We start from the raw sequence: 19,503 nt of genomic DNA, 5'->3' as shown, positions 1-19,503 counted from the left end.
CCTGTAAATTTTGACTCTGTTTAAAAATGCCTCCGAGGAAAAATAGACTGTTAAGTTCAACACCACATGTACAAAACATGCAGCACCTTTCATAAACCCTCAGCAACTGCTCTACTATAAATAGCCCTCCCAATCATGGCGCTTCTCCTCAAAGTGTCATATGCTCCGCTGTCACACTGTCCTGTTTATACCCTCCACGTGGACAGAGAGTAACATGTGTTTGACATCCTCATCTGAAACAGCAAAGGGTTGATGGAACGGTTAGTGTTTGTGTTCAGCACAGATTCGGTGAAAGGGCTCTGAATTCAATTGACTGCGTGTCAAAGAATTTCATTTGAAAAATCTATTCCTCATTATTCCTGAATTTGTCATTTAAAAAAAAAAAAGTCTTAGTTGGACTTCACAGCATATTTCTCTACTGATCAGCTTTCCAGTTTTTCACACACACTGTCGTTTGTCCTAAAAAGCGTAGGAAGAGGTTCTTAATAGTTTTAGCTGAATTTCAAAGCACACGTTGTACAATTTAACTGAGCAAAACTGCCTCAAGTCTGGGCAACTAGGTGCCAGTAATTGTTAAATGTGGCCGCCAGAGAGCACGAAAGAGCTAAAGGTGAGACAAGTTGCACTTACGTTACGTCACAGGGAATTTCCACTGAGGAAGTCAAATTTTCTCTACAAACAACGATTTGAGCCAGGCATGATCTTTTGTGCCACTCAATAAATTACCTTATCGTTGTACTCTCCGCATTCGAGTATCTTTATTTGTATGATTTTGTTTAGATCGGTCTGAATTCGGAATGATGTCGTCGTGAACTGCTTCGCTACTGACACACATTTGGCAGTCTAGGTGACTTAACCAAAACATGGCGCAATAATTCGTAAAACTTGACTGTGAGTTTCAGTTTGGACTGGTAGAGTACTTTCATGCTGATCCTGAATCCCGATCAATCACTCGACGAGGTAAGCGTTATGAGCGTCAGTCTGTGAGCGTTAGTGTTTGAAGATCACGAGTTATTACTATCCATTGTGCTGTTTTGCGATTATTTAAATATTGCTATGGTAGTTCACTTCCTTGTTTTAGCCAATGAAACAAAGAATGGCAGTATAATTATTTTTACCTATAGATACACATATACTTTATTTAGGTAGAATTTACTGCTGACGAGTTACTTTTGTGTCCGAAGTAAGGAGATTGCAGTCCATGGGATAATCATATTCCACAATCTCGTGCCACACAATTGCTGTGTAACGTTATTATGATGTTATTATGCGCCCATTGAATCTTATTAATGCTCGGTTTGATACGTTAAAGAACATTACGTTTAAGAAATGAACTGGGAGTCATGCTGAATTCAGTCATTAGATTAACAGAACTCAGCCGAACTCAGTCAGTAGATTAACAGTCTTTAAATGGAATAAGGTTAGCGCGAGTAACCCAGATTTAAGATTAAATTGTATCATGCACACACAGATAGTTACAGCAGAGCCAGATATCCACCCTTGTCACTTATGTCTTCATAAATAATAGTACAAACCATATCTTTCTTTCACAGGAGCCATGGCTGAAGACCTGGTTAGTTACCAACAGGTCAGTAACTGTCCCCACCAATGTGGATTTTTAGAGATTTGTATGGATGCTTTCACTTCAATGGACCGCATAGTTACCATGCAGATGTAATGATGCAAATATGATGATAATCAGTTTTTTTTTTTCACAGACTTTATGCTAATAAGTCTATCGTCATAACAAATGTCAGCTCATTAACTGTCAACTTCCTTGTGATGGAATGACAGTTGCACTTAGGGACATTGCATGTTGCTTATAAATGGCATAATTTTCTGCACAGCAATGATTTAATGTCTAACTGAGGAACTGTGGCTGGGGATTGTGGGTTTTAAACCCTGTTTAGGATGTCACTGGTCAAGAGAGATAGCTTATCACTGCATTTTCACATGAGATTTTTATGATTATTAGACAACATATCAAACATAGAAAGCAGATTGGGTACGATGAGACAGTAGCACACAGGAAGTCTTCCTTTGAAAGCTGATAAATTTTACATTTTTGTGAAGTCTTGATATTCACACCATAATAGAACAAGGTTTGTCAGCACGCAAGTTCATGTGGTGCAGTTTTGCAGGCAAAAATTTTGCTCAGGCTACAGGATATAAGGTAAAAAGATAATATTCATGTAATCCTTACAGTGAAATGATTTGAAAGTGACAGTTGAGACTTGTACCCTGCACTGGTTTTAAAAGAGAAAAAAAATTCTTAGAAGCAGCCGGAAGACTGTCAAAATGCCACCTCTATGGAGGTACAAGAGTGATGATGTACTGGATAGCAAGCCATGCAGCTTTCACTAATATGAAAACAATTCCTGTACATCAACCAGAAAGACTTAATAATCAGTGCAAGCATTGTCGCATGATAACCAAAGAGGATGTATGTGTTATGGTCTGTGATGTGACGTGCTTTGTTTTAGAGTAACTTCATTAGGTTTAGGAAACAGCTTAATACTATTTCAGATTATTTGGACCATCCTGAAAGTGAATCCAAGGGGTTCTATTTCGATTTGAGATTTTTAAAAGTTGTCTTTTATGATTAAGTTTCTCTGAACATAGAATGTAAACACTTAGTAGTCCATTAAAAAGGTTTAATGTTGTAGTGGGAAGCTTGTTTATTTGTTCTGTTTTGCATGGTACATTCTGTAATTGCAGTCCTTGGATTCAATGTAGGTTTAATTGAAGTACTGGAAGTGGTCTCTTGTGCTTTGCTTTTCTTTTTTTTTTTTAAGACATGTTACATATTGACCTCTTTCCCCTGTAGCTTTTTGACATGGACACAGCATGGATGAACATAGAGAATCAAGCAATTTTTCCAGCGATGCAACTCCCAAATTCAATGAGGATGGGTAAGAAAAAACACACCAAAGAGACACTCCTCTTTACACTGAAAGCTGGAAGTTCACGTGAAAGATTTAACACCACAGTGAACGCTCAGACTCAGGCATGTGGACAGGTGTTTTTTTTTTTTTTTTTTTTTTCCAGCATAACTTGTGTAAAAGAAAAAAAAAAAGAATCCTTTGACTTTCATTGTATCACTCTGAGAACCCATAGTTTCATGATGTCACAGTCTCTAGTCAGTATCTTCGGGTGTGAGTCTGCACTGTTGAAATGCACAGTTTTATTTTCCCCTATTGTGGCACTCTCACTTCTCTGTTGGTCCTGAGAGGGACCGTTGAAAACTCTTAGTTTCTCTACTGCTACCTGAGAAATGGCTGTAAATAAGACGAGAATGGTTTGTGAGTAAGCATGGGAAAGGTCAAGTTTTCCTGTGGATTAATCAAACTACCGAGCATCCCGTATTCAAATAAGATATTGGCTTTGTGCCCCCAAGAAATGAGAAGGACAACATTGTGACCTGTCCTACTGAGCTGCTTATTTATTTGTTCATGTACTATCATTCATTTTATCGTTTACTATTGATAATTATTTGTTGCACTAGGTTCCTCAACAGTTTTGCTTTTTTGGTTGAGTGTAGATTAAGCCTAACAATCTAATTGAAAACCAGTGCGCCAAATTCATTTGTACCGTTATACAGCTAAACAAATCAAAAAGAAGAAGTAGGCTGCGGTGGATTGGTCAGATAAGTGAAGTAACACACTTGCTTGCTGCTTCATCAGCATATCATTTACATTACTAATGGTATCGAGCTTCTGTGCAGTGGCCCTGCTTGGGTTAAAGGACTTAGTGGAGTTTGACAGACTTTTGCATCTATGAGCTGCTGTACTGAAGTTACATCAGGGAGGATGTGGTCTCGACATTGTCACTGCTCGGAGGCAGGAAGAGGAAGAGGCTGGTGTTTCTATGTAAATGGTGTGCTGCAGTAGAAGCAGTGTGCTTCAGACAAAGACAAGAAATCATTTTTTTATTGTGATTTAATATTCCCCAAATTGTTCACTGTGAGTGAAGAAATAAGCTCTTCCTTTTGACAGATTTCATGATTTGCATTGTGACTTTTTTTTTTTGATTATCCTGGTTTTCAGGAGGGTGCTTCAGGGAGCATGGCAAGATGCAAATAACCAGTGTCATGTGTTTTTTGAAGGCTTATTTACAAACAGTAGAGATATACCAAGCGTTACAGTTCCAGTAGAAAGACAGACTTTCAATACAAGCCACTGAAAATGCTAAGTGTACTGGTACTGCAAAGACAGTAAACGCCAGCTTTGGTTCTGCTCTAATATAAAATGCCTGTCTGTTGTTTTAATCCTTTGCAGTTGATGGACCCCACCTTGTGATTGTAGAACAACCCAAACAGGTAGGTGAACCCTCACCACTGTACATCCAAAACAGCTCTAAAATGGTTTTCTCCGAAGAGCCTACTGGAGTATCTCACTTCACAGTAACAACTCACTGAATTCCAGCGAAATCTGACACATAAGTTTGCTGAGATGTTGAAATTGGGAAAATCCCTGCACATTTCAATTGCAAATAGTTTTGTTTCACGTGTAGAAAGTGGAGACTGATATGTTGCCTTTCTCAGAGAGGCTTCAGGTTCCGTTATGGTTGTGAGGGTCCGTCCCACGGTGGACTTCCTGGAGCCTCCAGTGAAAAGAACAGGAAGTCCTATCCTCAGGTCAAGGTGAGTTCAGCCCCGTGTTTTTATACCTGTTTGGGATCTGAATCTGTGATCACTCAAACACCTATTGGATACACCATTTCCAGAGTTGGACTTGGAGAAACGATGCTACTTGGAGCGCTTTCTGGACATGGTGCTCTTAGGCAGGCTTTCGCAACATTGATGGTCACCATGATCTTGGTAAAGCAGAGTGTTTCGAAAGGTTTGATGGTTCTACATATGGCATGTGGTTAAACCAGATTATTCAAAGGAACCTGAAAAAGTGCTGTTTGGTCCTAATGTTTAAATCAGAGTTTAGAGGGGAATCGCGATTCATTCGTTGGAGTGTGTCAAAAATGTTGTGTGAACAGCTGCCCAAACTGTGTGACTGATAGGAATTTTGATGTTTCAGAGACCTCTTTCTGTAGGAAGGTCACGCTTCTGGAAAATACTGTATCTAGAACTGTGCGTCTGAAGTTAGTTACAGTAGATCATTATTGTCTCTCATTTTGATGTAGTCTTGTCAACTCAGTAACTTTAGTAATTCATCAGTTTTCATGCAGTAGGCAGAAGAAAAAGAAACAGAAAAAGAAAAAAGAAAAAAAAACTACCCCACTCCCCTATTTCTGACGCCTGTAGCTGGGAATTTCCTCCAGTGTGTCATAGATGTAATTAGTAGGAAGTGTTGTGTGGCGTCACAAACGGGAAACGAGGTGTGCTTTTCGCCCCCTCTGCTTCAGACCGGAGTCACGACTGCAGACTCAGACAGTGATGTTTCTGTCATAGTCCAGACTGAACCTTGCATTTTAGTGGTTACCTGGGTTTCTGCCTGCCTGCTGAACATTGACACAGAACACAAAGCAGTTCTTTGTCTGTCTTACAATACTCTCCACTCTACATTTTTCATTTCTGAATATAACTGAAGAATTGGATTGGCGAATGGTGCCTGAGATATTTCTGAGTCTCAGCATTCTGTAGTAGGATTAAACCTCAAAACATGGGAACGAATAAGTAGATTTCAGGCATTCAGAGGGAGAAATACCATTTCTTGTGAAATTGGTAAATTTAGGGGGGTTTCCAATATCATACAGCTGAATTTTCTGGTATTATTTATATCACAGAGTGGATAGCCCTTACTGTTGTTTTGGAGTTTCTAAAACATAGTGTGTTCAAAGGCTCTGCTGGTGTCTCGTGTGGGTCTTTTATGTATACGTCTTGTACATAAGCGGTGTGTGTCTTATTCGTAAGAGGTGTGTGAATAATACGTAGTCACGTGTTTAGGGGTCTTCCGTGTTAGTGTGAAACACCTCCTCGTGTGTGGATGAGCCTTTCTTTGATATCGCTGGGGTATTTTTGATGGGGACTAGTATTCATGCATGTGTGACTCATTTCAGTCCATAGAAAGTGTCCTTTTCAGACTACGTTTAAAACAACCAGACTAACCACGCTCCGCAGGGATTAGTCAAAGCAACAGTGGTTTGGACAGTTAGTAAATATCAGTACAGTCTAGTGCTTGTTGTCCTATGCCACTTTTGATTTAGAAGTTGATTTAGATAAACAGAAATCAATAGACTTTCACTTTTGAGCCAAGATTGTGAATACCAAAGGTCAGATAATGAGCTGGAGAAAGTCCATAACATGCCAGTTTTCACTCAAGCAAATGTTAGGGGTTTCCCTGAGAATAAACAAATAAGACAATAAATAGTTACATTTCCTCCACATTTTACTTCTTCTGTACTTTATCTAATTTTATATATATATATATATGTGTGTGTGTGTGTGTGTGTGTGTGTGTATATCTCAATGTATAAAGAAGATATATATATCTATATATGTATATATCTTATACATTGAGGTGTAATACACATTTACGTGTTTATATAATACAGGGTTGCATATTTTAGACATTTTTGCTGTTTTTTCTTTTGATGAGAATCATGATACAAGCTATTCCGTCTTTGCATGCGCTGACCTGTATAGTCCACACTTTTATACCACGGTAGCCGCCAACTTAAAAACCAGGGTATAATCCAGGTGCCATTCTTTTCTGTGTTATTCAGTTTGCAATAACGTTTGGTTTTCAGATCTGTAACTACCAAGGCCCGGCCCGCGTGGTGGTGCAGCTGGTCACGAACACCAAAGAGCCTCATCTCCACGCGCACAGTCTGGTGGGCAAACAGTGCGACAAAGGGATCTGCGTCGTGGACTTGGCGCCCAAAGAACCCTGCATCAGGTTAAGCCTCCACCACTGTGAGCCTTAAAACAGAGCCTGCAGCCAAGGAAGACTTAGAGTCGCACTCAAGTCATTCATGCATAGTCTCATCTCTCGCTGGGATTGAAGTAGACCAGATGTTTACATATTTAGTTTCTTTAGGCTATCGAAAATATAACGTGTGTGTATATCGTGATGCGTGTAAAAGCTTCTCGCTTGCAAGAAAACCGTGAATTCTGTTTGTTTCATTTATCCCATTTGTATGTCAGCCAGACGTGTGGTGACTGTTGTGTTTTGAGTGAAGTCATGTAAAATCTCCTACAGTTTTCCAAATCTTGGGATCCTACACGTGACTAAGAAGAATGTGAGTAAGACGTTGGCGGAGCGGATGACGGAAGCGTACAGGATGGGCTTTAACTACGGTGTGGTCATCCATCCAGAGATCGACGCCATCCAGGGAGATTTCCGCATCCCCAGGGAGCTGACAGGTTTGAAAATTCCGCGCGGTTTGGTGCTTGAACGGTGTCCGCGAGCGTGTCTTAGCTCTCCGTTTATCTTCTTCTGTGTAAACCCGTCGCTCTTTGTGTGTATGTGTGTATGTTTTTGCAGAGCATCAGAATTCTCTGATATGCAATGCGGCAGCTAACCAATCGAAAGACATGGACCTGAGCGTGGTACGACTCATGTTCTCCGCTTTTCTGCCAGACAGTGACGGAGCGTTCACCCGCCGCTTAGAACCTGTCATCTCTGAACCCATTTACGACAGCAGTGAGTGTTCCCTCCCCGCTGCATTGAGACGGTCATTCACTGTACCTTTATGCTCAGTTCACCCACCCACACACACACACACACACACACACACCAAAATCAGGCTTTGAAATTCTTTTTAGACCGTAGTGAGTATTTGAGCAATATTAGCTACAGAAGGTGAGGAAGTGAAAGGCAGAAGATTAATCACAGGAGGAAGTTACTTAGTAAATGTGAGCTTGTGATCACTTGTTGACTTTGGCTTGTATGTCTTTTAAAAAATTTACTGTGCTCCCCTTGTTGAGAGAACTTTGAAGAGAGATCGATGAGAACTCTTGTTAGTCAGATGTGTCAAAGAAATAAAACCACATCAGCCTTTACCCTGCTTTCATGTCTGAGAGAAAGCAACTAAAAGCCTTTGCACAGTTGAGCGAGCTCTCTGCTTCCTCTTATGACTAGAAACTAGGCCTCCACTTTCATTTTACCCGCCGTCTTTTCCCTCTCCCTTTTTCTCTCTCTCTGTCTCTCTCTCTCTCTTTCTCTCTCTGTCTCTCTTTTTCCCTCTCTGTCTCACCCTTTCTCTCTGTCTCTGTCTCTGTCTCTGTCTCTCTCTCTCTCTTTCTCTCTGTCTCTGTCTCTCTCTCTCTTTTTCCCTTTCTCTCTCTCTCTCTTTCTCTCTCTCTCTCTATCATGTTCTTTCCCTTCCTCTCTGCCTGTCTCTATTCTCTCTCTCTCTCTGTCTCTCTGTCTTTCTCTCTGTCTCTCTTTTTTTGTTTTTTTGGAAATGTGTCAGATTACCTCCCTCATCACAGAGCTAAGCTTGTTTCTTGATTTGAAAATGTGCTAAAATGCAACTTAAAGCTAAAGCGTCTTGGTCAGCACATTTCTTGCACATGTAACGCTCTCTCTGTCTCTCTCTCTCTCTCTGTCTCACTCACTCTCTCTCTGTCTCTCTCTCTCCGTTTTCACTGTCCAGAGGCCCCAAATGCATCTAACTTGAAGATAGTCCGAATGGATCGGACTGCAGGCTGTGTAACAGGAGGAGAGGAAGTCTACCTACTGTGTGACAAAGTTCAGAAAGGTAGAACAACATTATATTTTTCCCTCTGTCCCAAAGCCACGTGCGTGTCTTTTTAACTGTAATGTCAATTGGTGTCAAATATTCTAATCCATCCAGACATCTATTAAGATGTAGAACTCAGTTTTATTTGTAGTATAGTGTCTTAGGGCAAAAATGAATGCTTTTATTGCTTTCCTCTGTTTTGAAGTGTCTGCCTCTAACCCACTACATGGATCCAGCAGCAAACTGTTCTTTTCATTGAGGAAGTCATCTTGCCTAGATTTCCAGCTGTAGGGAATTCCCCGTCTGTTATGCAAATGAGCAGGGAGGAGGAAAGCCATAGAGTGGTGGCTGTGCTTTCCTCTTTTCCAGTACTCTCCCTTGCCCCCCCCCCCCCCTCTGTTCCCCTCTCCTGCTCCTCTGTTCTACCCCACCTGAAAGCCCTGGAATGCGCCAATAAGCCGCAGACGAACCCGGACGTGGTACCGTCTTTTTAATATCAGTTTGAGATAAAAATCAGTGAAGTCTCAAATTACCAGAAATACTGCAACGTCGAAAGCGGTTTAAATGCGTTGAAGTGGGTGAAAGGATCAGTCCTTGTTAGTTTTGTAAGGCTATAATTAATGCCCTTTAAATGTGACCTATAAGTCTTTTTTTTTTTAACACTCTCACTCTAAAATGACAAATGAAAAAGCAGACCCCAGCATTTAACACAACATTTCCTCTCAGCGTGTGGATTATGCATAAGCTTTTGTACTAGACTGATCTGGACTTTGACAGATCATCATTGCTTTAGCGTCCCACATACGCAAATATTTCTTGCCAACCGGCATGCATGCCAGTTTATGGCTAATTTAATGCACCAAGGATATACGTGATGTCCTGCACAGACAAATATTGACAAGCAGGATAGTCAAATAACCTGATTTAAATATCCGGCTGAATAAGTGGAATGTGTGCGTGTGTGCTTGCGTGTGTGTGTTTGTGCGTGTGTGTAGGTGTGTGTGTGTGAACCGCTACAAGAGGACGTCCCCAGCCTTTTTTTGCCGCACGACATTTTCCTCGTTTTCCCGAGCCCGTATGACAGGATGCCGTTGTTTTTCTTTTATTTTGTTTTTTTCTGTTGTTGTGACTTTTAGATGACATTCAGGTGCGATTCTATGAGGACGATGAGTCAGGGTTGTCCTGGGAAGCGTTTGGTGATTTCTCTCCCACTGACGTCCATCGACAGGTCAGTGTTAACTGAGCACAGCTTCTCTTTATGGATTGATCACCTGAGATTCCTCTTTCACTCTGTACTGCAATTCACTCTGTACTGCAATCTTCTAATCCTTTACTGTTCTATCTTCCTCTGGGTTCAGTTTGCGATTGTTTTCAAGACTCCCAAGTACAGGGACCTGAACCTCCAAAAGCCCATCTCCGTTTTCGTCCAGCTCAAGAGGAAATCTGACAACGAGACGAGCGAACCCAAGCCATTCACTTATCATCCCCAGATCATAGGTAAAAAAAAAAAAAAAAACCTTGCTTGTTCTTCTCCTCACAGTCTCAGGCTCTTAAACCAGCCGCTCTCTGAACGAAACAATGACCTGGACCGGTAGTGACCCTATCGTGTCGTGAGTGTCAGTCAGAGTCGGGCCTCTCAGAGGGTTTGGATTTCAGCCGTAGCCCCAACAGCACAGATTCTGCATCATTCCTCACTGTCACATTATGCAAATTACACACCAGTTCCAGTTCATCCAGTTCAACTTTTTTGTTTGCCTCCCATTTTGACCTCCTTTAGGCTATTCTAAGACTGTCACTGACATTCAGTTTCCCTATTCTTTCTGTGCGGTTGGCCGTACTCGTTGCATATTGTGACAGATTCGTTGAAGTAGAGGCATGTCGTATCAAGGGCATGACCTGGGTACAGATGTTTTGCTGTAGTTGTTTGATATCTGTTCTTCTTGACTGTGTACAGATAAAGAGGAGGTTCAGAGGAAGAGGCAGAAGACCCTGCCCAACTTCCAGGACTACAATGGACCAGGGGGAGGAGCAGGGGGCATGTACCGAGGAGGAGGGGGAGGTCCTCCCACAGGTGGTGGTCCCAGCACTGGGGGAGGAGGTATAATAGCACTAGATCTCATGATGCCTTTGTAAAAAGCTCTAACGAGCTGAACTGTATGGAACGTGACGGCGTGTATCGCTAAAATGCTTTGGTGTTATAAACTATTTACTGATTTACAATAGAAGGCAAAGAAGGGTATGAAGACAATGGCAGTTCATGAAAATAAACTGTTAACCATACATCTACCCCGAACCCTAGAGAGGTTTCCTCTAGATTTGTAATAGCATACAAAACCTACAAGGAGTGTTAAGTAACTCGTGTTGTGTTTCTCTCTTAGGTCACTTCTACCAGGGGTACACAGGATATAACAATTATGGCACGGGGTATAACTTCTCCTCAGGGTTGGGTGGGGGTGGGGCCAACATCAAGCATGGTGAGTAGGAGTATTTTAAATCACTTACAGCCATAAGCATCACTTAAGGAAACAAAGATAAACATCATTTTGACCTCGGTGACATTTATACGGTGCGATAAACAAAGAACAGTGTAAAGGAATTACAAGAAGCTTTTTTTTCCCAAATAAAGTCTTCTCGTTTTCTTGGCCCCGTGCGTTAAAGAAGCATTTGTTGTCCTTTTACCCATCAGCTGCTCAGGGTCCGGTGGAGGACAGCGACGAGGACAGCGACAGTGACCTGGATGATGATCCAGCCTCAGGGGGTGTGGTACAGATCACCGCCCAGCCGGGTGCTGATCGCTTAGGAGAAACCAGTGAGGGAAACTGCCATTCGCTGTACTCGAACCCAGAAACAACAGAGTCTGAGTCAAAGAGAGAAAGCGCAGGTGAGAGGCACAGGGCCTTCCGACAAAGCTGCTCTCAGATGTCCGACGTGAAACGCTTGCTTTCGTGAAGTGCTAGTAAAGAGTTGGGTGCCTCGTGAATATCTTGACTAACATGTCAGCCTTTGTTTGTGTGTGTTCATGTGTATGTGTGTGTGTGTGTGTCTCCCCTTTCCCTCTGCAGAATGTGTGTTTGAGCCCAGGCTGGTGGAGCTGGCGGAGAGGCAGGCTCATGCTCTGTTCCAGTACGCCGTGAGTGGGGATGTACGCACGTTGCTGGCACCACAGCGCCCCCTCATGACCGCTCAGGATGAGAACGGAGACACGTAAGTCCCCTCAGCCTCTGTTCTCATCCAGCAAGCAGCCCAACTCTAATTAACATACACACACACACACACACACACACACACACATACACTATACATCATTAAGTGTTCTCATTACTGTTTAAATTCCTCTGTGTCACTGAAGTGTGTAGGAGACATTACTTCATCTTTGTAGGAGTTATTGCTTTTAATCCGGGGCTCTCGGTGTTGTGTAACTGTGGGAGTGTGTTTTATTTCTCTGCAGGGGACTGCACCTTGGAGTGATCCACAGTCAAGCTGACGCTGTACGGAATCTTTCCCAGGTCGTCGCTGCTCGACCAGGAGAAGATGTGCTTAACATGAGGAATGACCTCTATCAGGTAACAAACACACACACACACACACACACACACATATAAACACAGATACTCATACACAGACACACACACACACACACACATATGCACATGGAACCAGCCTCAGCCACTTTTGTTCATAGTTTCACATGATGAATGATATCACTATCTGTTTTACCCAGACTCCTTTGCACCTGGCAGTGGTAACGCAACAGAAAGAGGCTGTTGAGGCCCTACTGGAGGCAGGAGCTGATGCCAGTCTCACTGATCGCCATGGAAACACTGCCCTGCATTTGGCTGCTCAGCAGAACGAGGGCGATATGGTGGCATTGCTGCTGAAGCACAAAGCAGTGGCAGATTTCGCCAACGTCCCCAACACAGCAGGTACTGTGGGTGTAGGACTCCTCTGGCTTGTGGCCGATGCTTGTAGTTTAAAATGAATACCCTTATTTGTGTGTTAATAATGGAACGCAGGATTTAGGATTCTCCAGTTGCATTCGGTACTATTAAATCTTCCCCGGTACTCCTCCATAAAGGTTACTAGGGCACTGATCTTGTTTTTTTGCAGTCGGTTCTTCATGATTCATACACGGCCTCTTATCTATTTCCTGTGTGTGTGTGTGTGTGTGTGTGTGTGTGCGCGCGTTCAGGCCTGTGTCCACTCCACCTTGCTGTGTTGAGCAACAGTCTGACCTCCTTGAGAGCGTTGCTACGGAGCGGTGCCAACGTGGAGGTGCAGGAGCTCACCTCTGGCCGCACGGCTCTTCACCTGGCAGTGGAGCAGGACAATATCTCGCTCGCTGGCTGCCTACTGTTAGAGGTATGACAGCACATAGCAGATACTATACCTTATTTAGATTACTGTAATCTATCATACCACATTTGGATTGTTATAGTAGTTGTCACTAAACATATGCAATTATGATATATGGTTTTCCAATTAAAAATACTTGAAAGATATTTATTTTACAGTGCCTTTTTATGATTTTACACTGAGTTATTGCGGTATCGATTCTCTGTGTAGGGTAGCGCAGATGTGGACAGCTGCACCTACAATGGTTCCACTCCTCTCCACATTGCTGCAGGCCGTGGTTCTGTTAAAATGAGCGCGCTCCTCATGGCTGCAGGTGAGCGGTTATTCATTTATTTGTCTTTTTTTATTTTTTATTTGGCTTTCTTTCACCTCTGTAACTTGTCCAGTAGGATATACATACAGAGGCCACAAGGCTAAAGTACAAACATGGGACACTCCTTAACCAGCTCCATTTCAATACAGAGTCAAATTGTCTTTACAATGCTGTGTGCTTCAACCTGGACTGTTCCCCTCTCTAATTCTCTGCTGCTGGGTGATATTTGGGGGCTGATTTATTTCAAATGTTCAGCCACGTGCGTATATGTGTACATGGAGAATATGAGCAAAAGTCACTTTGACTGAGTTCAAGGACGCATTAGCTGTCACTGTAGGAAACTGATAATGACTCATACAGAAGGGGGCCCCACAGGATCCTAAAGGTCATGAGTCGCTTAAGTTTTATCCCAAGAATTTTATTACATGCACTTCTTTTTTTTTTTTTTTTTGGTAACTCAGTCAACAGTTTCAGCCTGCTGAAACGGAGGGACGCTTTTTAGTGTAATCTAGTTGTTGTTTTTTTTTAAGGCATAATTTCATAAAGTTCTTTCTGCCATTCTACTGAAGTGTTGGTTAGTGTGAGGGTTGCTATTTTACAATTGCAATAATACACTTTGGGATGTGTGTAATCATCATTATCAACACTTTATGATGTGAGGAGTATATAAACAGACATGCCTGACACTGACACTGACAGTGAGTGTTCTTGCTCACAGGTGTCTGAGGGAACAGAGTGATAAAATGGATAGATCTGATTCACTGTCGTCACTGGTCAGTCCTCGTTTCGTGAGGTGTTAAGCGTAAAACCACGGCTCAGGCTCTCGTACCGAATTACTCCTTATATAAATCCTCGTGTCTCTTGTCTGCCGTAACGCAACAGTTTCAAAAAGCACTTTCGCGTATTATCACCTAGCAATGATGCTTTTATGGAGTGTAAGCAGATGTTCTCTTGGGCATAACTTTGCGCAATTTTTCTTAAAAGTCTGTAAGTTCTGTCTGACAGTTGTGCCTCTATTGAGATGTTGGTTTACGTGTGAACTGCCTATATAGGTTTGTAGAACTATTTTGTAATTGCAGTCATACACTTGGGGATGTGTGTGATTAGCGTTATCAGCGCTTTGTGATTTTGACATACTCGGGTTCAGAACGAGTGACCACGGCCTGTCCTCCCAACAGATGAAGAGACGCACAACGTGTTGTTGTATTATCATTTGAATATGAATCAGTATTTTCATCCTGTCCCTGTGCAGTTTTATACAAATATTGTTTTTCATTTGTGTCTCTGTCACGTGTGCTCAGGTGCAGATCCTCATAAAGAAAACTTTGAGCCACTTTTCTTCAGAGAGGATGAGAGTTGTGCCGTTGACAAAGAGGAGGAGGAGGAGGAGGAAGAGGATGAAGGCTATATCCCAGGGACAACCCCACTCAACATGGCTGCCTCATCAGAGGTGTGTGTCCATGTGTTTAAGAAAAGACATCACGCAGTCATGTAGACTCATCTCACACCTCCTGCAAGGCGTTTGTCTTACATTACTTATGACATCACTGTCTGTCCTCTCATTCATTACTGGAGTGTGACTTTACAGTGGAACGGGTTTAGAGCCACGTTTACATTACCATTTCAATGAACCCCACGATTTCATGGTTGTCACTGAGAGAAACCGAATATGTTCCATGACCTCTGTGACCTCTTTCAGGTACGTGAAATTCTGACCGGCAAAGAGTACCGACCCGGCACTGTCCCCGTCCCCGTCCCACCAGAAGGTACACGTCCTCAGAATTACCGAAAAAAAAAATTATACTGTCTTAGACTGTATCTCAAGTTATCTTGCAAAGTTGCTGGGTGGATCTTGGGAGCGTGTGATGCGATCTCCGTGGCTCGGTGTTAAATGTGTGGCTGTTGTGTCACGGTAGGGGACATGAGGAGCCTGACGCAAGAGAGTAAGCGAGCTCTGTGCCAGGCCCTGGAGGAGCAGGCTGGCAGCTGGGAGCGCCTGGCACAGTCTCTGGGACTGGGCATCCTCACCAGCGCGTTTAGACTGAGCCCTTCCCCCGCCAGCACGCTGCTGGACAGCTACGAGGTACACACACACACACGCGCGCGCGCGCACACACACACATTTTTGCTGTCTTCGCAAAACAAAATTTTGACATAAAAACCTAAACTGCTTCAGAGGGACATACAATACAGCCATACTCAAAGAAAAAATACATAGATATAAATCAGTCATACAAGTACAGACACTTAACGCTATAATATGAATATACTGTTATCAAATGGTCCACCAGATATTTAACTCTATCTGTACCTCTATCTGAGTCTGTTTATTAAACTCAGGTGTAGACATCTCTCAGTCATTCGGTACATATAGGTACTTTTTTTCCACTCTTCTCTTTATGAATGAATCAAGGTGTGGACATGCATACAGAAAACTTTCCACACTCTGAGTGACATATGATTAATCATCATAACTAAGTCATCTCTGTCTCGGGAGATCAGTGGCCTGACCCCACAGTCTTACTGTTTGAAAAGTCACTGATGACAGTTGTCATGACCAAATTTAAGATATTGTATTTTCATAATTAGGTCTTATGAATGAAATAACGATATCTGACATAATGTCGTGCGTCATAGGTATATGTATGATCACATATTTAAAGTTAAATAAATGAACCATTGTGTATACACACACACACACACCTATATATATATATATATATATAGGTATTCAGACGGTGAAAGGAGGTGAGTAACCCCGCCCCATTAGAATCAGAACCATCACACTGATACTGAAATGATGGAAGAGGGAAGCTGAGAATGTAAGCAGGGAAGAAACACCAGAGAGGACTATGCAAACAGATGTGCCGTACAGTGAGAGTGACCGCTCTTGTTCACAGGTATCTGGGGGAACGGTAAGAGAACTGCTAGAGGGTTTGAAGACCATCGGCAACAGCAGAGCTCTGACCATATTGCAAGAGCAGGGGATGTCCGAACAAAAGCCCCATACCAAAATCAGCACTCAAGGTAAGACCGGTGTAAAATCACCCTTCAAGACAATAGACATTCCTTATTTCTTATAAACTTCATTTGCATTTCATGTGAAAGGGTTCAGTGCAGTTTCTTTTTTGTTAATGAAATGATTGTTCTATCACCACATATGAATGAACAGTTACTACTGTACCTTAGGTGGTTTCAATATTAGCCTAAGTTTTCTTCCTTTGAACACACGCGCGCGCACACACACACACACACACACAGAAAATGTTGCTAGTAGGATGCTAATTTTTTTTTTTTTCTTGTCACCACTGATGATGTCATTTTCTTTTCTGGTCTTTGTTCCTCTTTTATGTAGCATGGTACACTGTGGTTCTCAGGTTAATCCCGCCAAAACTGACAGTGTACTGTAGCACATCCCTTGGCCGCTTGGGAGGGAAGTTCCACCAAAGGGGCAGTTAGAGTGCGTGCAGCAGTTTCTTCTTTAGGTCACTCTCTGTGTATATGGCACTCATGACAGTTGTGTACAAAGTAAACAGTGTAGTAGGGGATGCCCAGGGAAAGAGAACTGAAATCTAACACACAGGGGATTTTGATTTTGTTGTTTCACAAACTCCAAAGAGCAACTGAAGTTATGTATCTGAAAACAAATATTTCCACTCTGTTATGATTCACTGCGCTGATAAAAATGTTCCACACAAATTGAGAGAGTGTGGTAGAGACTTCAGGGGAAAGCTCAGCTTAGTTCCCCTTTCAGCTGCCTGTTTCTTTTTTTGTTTTTTTTTTGTTTTTTTTTAGAGAGAAACTGGAAATGTGTTGACTCATTGCATTCATATTTGTTTATGATTAAAACCACTTGCCTTCCAGAGAGAGGCTTAGGGAAACGTATAGGTTTGACCTACGACTCTCATGCCTCTTTCTGAGGTTTAGAGTTTAGGAATCATCGAAGACAGACAGAATCAAAACTTATGAATCTTTTGGGGTTTTTTTTTTTGGGCTCCTCTCTCCCTTTGTCCTCCTTCTCATTTCTCTCTTTTTCTTTCCCTGTGTGTATCTCTAATGTAGAGCTCTCTGAGAATGTGATGGAGCTGAAGCTGGGACCTCATGAGGAAGGAGGGGTGTGTGACAGTGGAGTAGAGACCTCCTTTCAGAATCCCAGCCTCTTTGTTTCTGAATCTCTGTGTGGGCATATGGACTTGCACCAGAGTCCTGCGCAAGCTGAGGCCTAAATTTCCAATCATGCCACTCCAACCCCACTACAGTACCAGTACCGCCACCACCATCGCTGCAACTCCACCCAAAGAAAAACGGATTAGTTCTCCAGAGTTTTCTCATCTGGTTCACATCACTGTGGACATTTGCTAGACCCGCTTAGCATGGAAATAATGAAGCTTCATTGAGTTTTGACTTCAGGCGTCGTACAGTTGGACACCCCCCCCCCCCCCCCCCCCCCCCATAACTTGGCCTTATGGACATTGATTTTTTTTCTCTGACTGGGACAGCGCCATTATGCACTTCTTTTAAATGTCTGATTCACTCGTTTATAACAAATTGACAAAAAGGATTGACTGGACTGTTTTTATTTGATTGATGCTGTTTTCTAGTGATACTCTTGATGAGTAAGCATTCATAGTTGAGGGTCACCTCCGGTTGCTTAAATTCTCAGAGAGATTATGGTTAAAATTATTTTTGTGTAAATGGATATGCACAGATATAATTACATAAGACTGCCAAAAAAGAGAGCCTTATAACCTCAAAGGTAATAACTCAAACAGGACCTATGTGTAAAATATTGGTAAGATCTTTTTGAGCATCTGTATTCAGAGGAGCTGATTTGTTGTTGTGTGCTTTAAAGTGTTTAACATAAAAAAAAAAACTGTTCTTGAACTGTCTTTGCGGGAAGGGGGGTAAATTCTAATTTAGGCTGGCTACACTCCAGAATTTTTTGGAAGTATTGAGATACATTTATGAACTGATTACTGAACTGATTATTGAACAATTCGTAAACAAATTTTTTCCAGACACTTATAAGTCAGACACTTATCTTTTGAGTCAAAACTATGCTGATATTGAAGACCAGACCATATTTCTCAAAGCCTACCTTAAAGCAGAAATCAGGAGACAAGATCTTTATACATGCTGTGTCTCGGTTTCCTTTGCTAAGAATATCTGGACTTTACTTTCCTGTTCAACATTGTCATTGTTTTGTATTGTGATGTATAGAATTGTTTTAGGGATGGATACCATTTTAATTTCCCATGGAAGTGGTGCTACCAGTGAACATGATCCCTCATCCTGTAATAACATTTGTAATAATGAAATATGAAATGACCAATCTTTGGCTGTTATAAGCTTTGAGGGACAGTTTTTTTTCTTTTGTTGAACATGTATTTGTTTTACTCTTTTTTTCTATGCAAATTACATTCTAAGGAGCAAGAGAAAAGAGAGGGCTATTTCAGTTCAAGCAGTAGATGTCTCTGCTTGTCAAACTTTTCTTCTTTTTCATAAAACCACTCGAGAGGCCTACATTTTCTCTTAGACAAATGCAGCTTCTTAGAATCAGCAAGGGAAAGAGTGGTGTTCGCACTTGTTTTGATGCCACCAAAGCTATTGACCATTTTTAAACCTGTGCTTTAACCTTTATGCCTATGGATGTGTTGTAAAAGTGCCCCAGGCTGCTACAGCCAGTGCTGACAGTTATAGTGGCCTTTTCTTAAATTGAGGCACGTCCCCTTGATTGAACTTGCTTAAATCATTTATTACAGAGACAACCCACAGCCATTGGAACTTTGTTTCATGTTTTAGTTTGATGACAAGAGCAGCAGAACCAATTCAAAACTCGGACAGAAGCTTTGATAGGCACTGTTTGCTAGGCTTAAAATGGTATTTATGCCTGTACTCTGTGAACTGTGTTGTACAGCAAAAAAAAAAAAAAAAAAAAAGGAAAAAAAAAGTGTTTGCTTTATAATTGGTATTGTCATACTTTTATAGTAAAATTGATAATTACATCATCTGGCGTACTGAATTTTATTATTATTATTATTATTGTTGTTGGACAAGTTCTTATCACTCGTTGGAGCGTTAGCAGCAGGTGGCGCCCGAACATAAGTTACAAAAAGTGTTGCATGTCGCCAACACCATCCGCTTTGCAATACACCAGTACAAGTTTCCAGAGATTACTGTACATTTCAGCCGGGGTG

The 19,503-nt window shown here is 41.9% G+C and overlaps 2 protein-coding genes across 2 annotated transcripts; both read left to right on the top strand.

The window, feature by feature from the left end:
* The first annotated feature begins 927 nt into the window (after positions 1 to 927).
* On the top strand, positions 928 to 11,848 carry LOC115830096 (nuclear factor NF-kappa-B p105 subunit-like). The gene is made up of 15 exons (XM_030794139.1): positions 928 to 960; positions 1,554 to 1,588; positions 2,828 to 2,912; positions 4,278 to 4,318; positions 4,544 to 4,642; positions 6,703 to 6,851; positions 7,155 to 7,318; positions 7,440 to 7,598; positions 8,554 to 8,658; positions 9,777 to 9,868; positions 9,999 to 10,137; positions 10,595 to 10,738; positions 11,019 to 11,114; positions 11,327 to 11,449; positions 11,703 to 11,848. Exons 2-15 carry the CDS (start codon positions 1,559 to 1,561, stop codon positions 11,846 to 11,848), a joined length of 1,572 nt encoding a protein of 523 aa, XP_030649999.1. The 5' UTR covers positions 928 to 960; positions 1,554 to 1,558.
* A 483-nt stretch (positions 11,849 to 12,331) lies between these two features.
* Positions 12,332 to 17,532, top strand: LOC115805013 (nuclear factor NF-kappa-B p105 subunit-like). The gene is made up of 8 exons (XM_030765499.1): positions 12,332 to 12,563; positions 12,830 to 12,999; positions 13,204 to 13,306; positions 14,608 to 14,756; positions 15,006 to 15,072; positions 15,223 to 15,389; positions 16,207 to 16,333; positions 17,369 to 17,532. Exons 1-8 carry the CDS (start codon positions 12,332 to 12,334, stop codon positions 17,530 to 17,532), a joined length of 1,179 nt encoding a protein of 392 aa, XP_030621359.1.
* Positions 17,533 to 19,503: the final 1,971 nt, after the last annotated feature.

Source organism: Chanos chanos, chromosome 2 (assembly GCF_902362185.1).
Source record: "Chanos chanos chromosome 2, fChaCha1.1, whole genome shotgun sequence".
Lineage (NCBI taxonomy): Eukaryota > Metazoa > Chordata > Actinopteri > Gonorynchiformes > Chanidae > Chanos > Chanos chanos.
Note: the sequence above shows the minus strand (reverse complement) of the source record. Positions and strands in the feature narration are given on the sequence as shown.

Excerpts from the sequence above, each read along its gene's own strand:
- LOC115805013 (XM_030765499.1), top strand. The coding sequence starts at position 12,332 with ATGAATGATATCACTATCTGTTTTACCCAGACTCCTTTGCACCTGGCA. Across the intron at positions 12,564-12,829 it reads CAACGTCCCCAACACAGCAG|GCCTGTGTCCACTCCACCTT; the intron begins GTACTGTGGGTG and ends GCGCGCGTTCAG. Across the intron at positions 16,334-17,368 it reads TACCAAAATCAGCACTCAAG|AGCTCTCTGAGAATGTGATG; the intron begins GTAAGACCGGTG and ends TCTCTAATGTAG.
- LOC115830096 (XM_030794139.1), top strand. The coding sequence starts at position 1,559 with ATGGCTGAAGACCTGGTTAGTTACCAACAG. Across the intron at positions 4,319-4,543 it reads TTGTAGAACAACCCAAACAG|AGAGGCTTCAGGTTCCGTTA; the intron begins GTAGGTGAACCC and ends TGCCTTTCTCAG. Across the intron at positions 8,659-9,776 it reads GTGTGACAAAGTTCAGAAAG|ATGACATTCAGGTGCGATTC; the intron begins GTAGAACAACAT and ends TGTGACTTTTAG.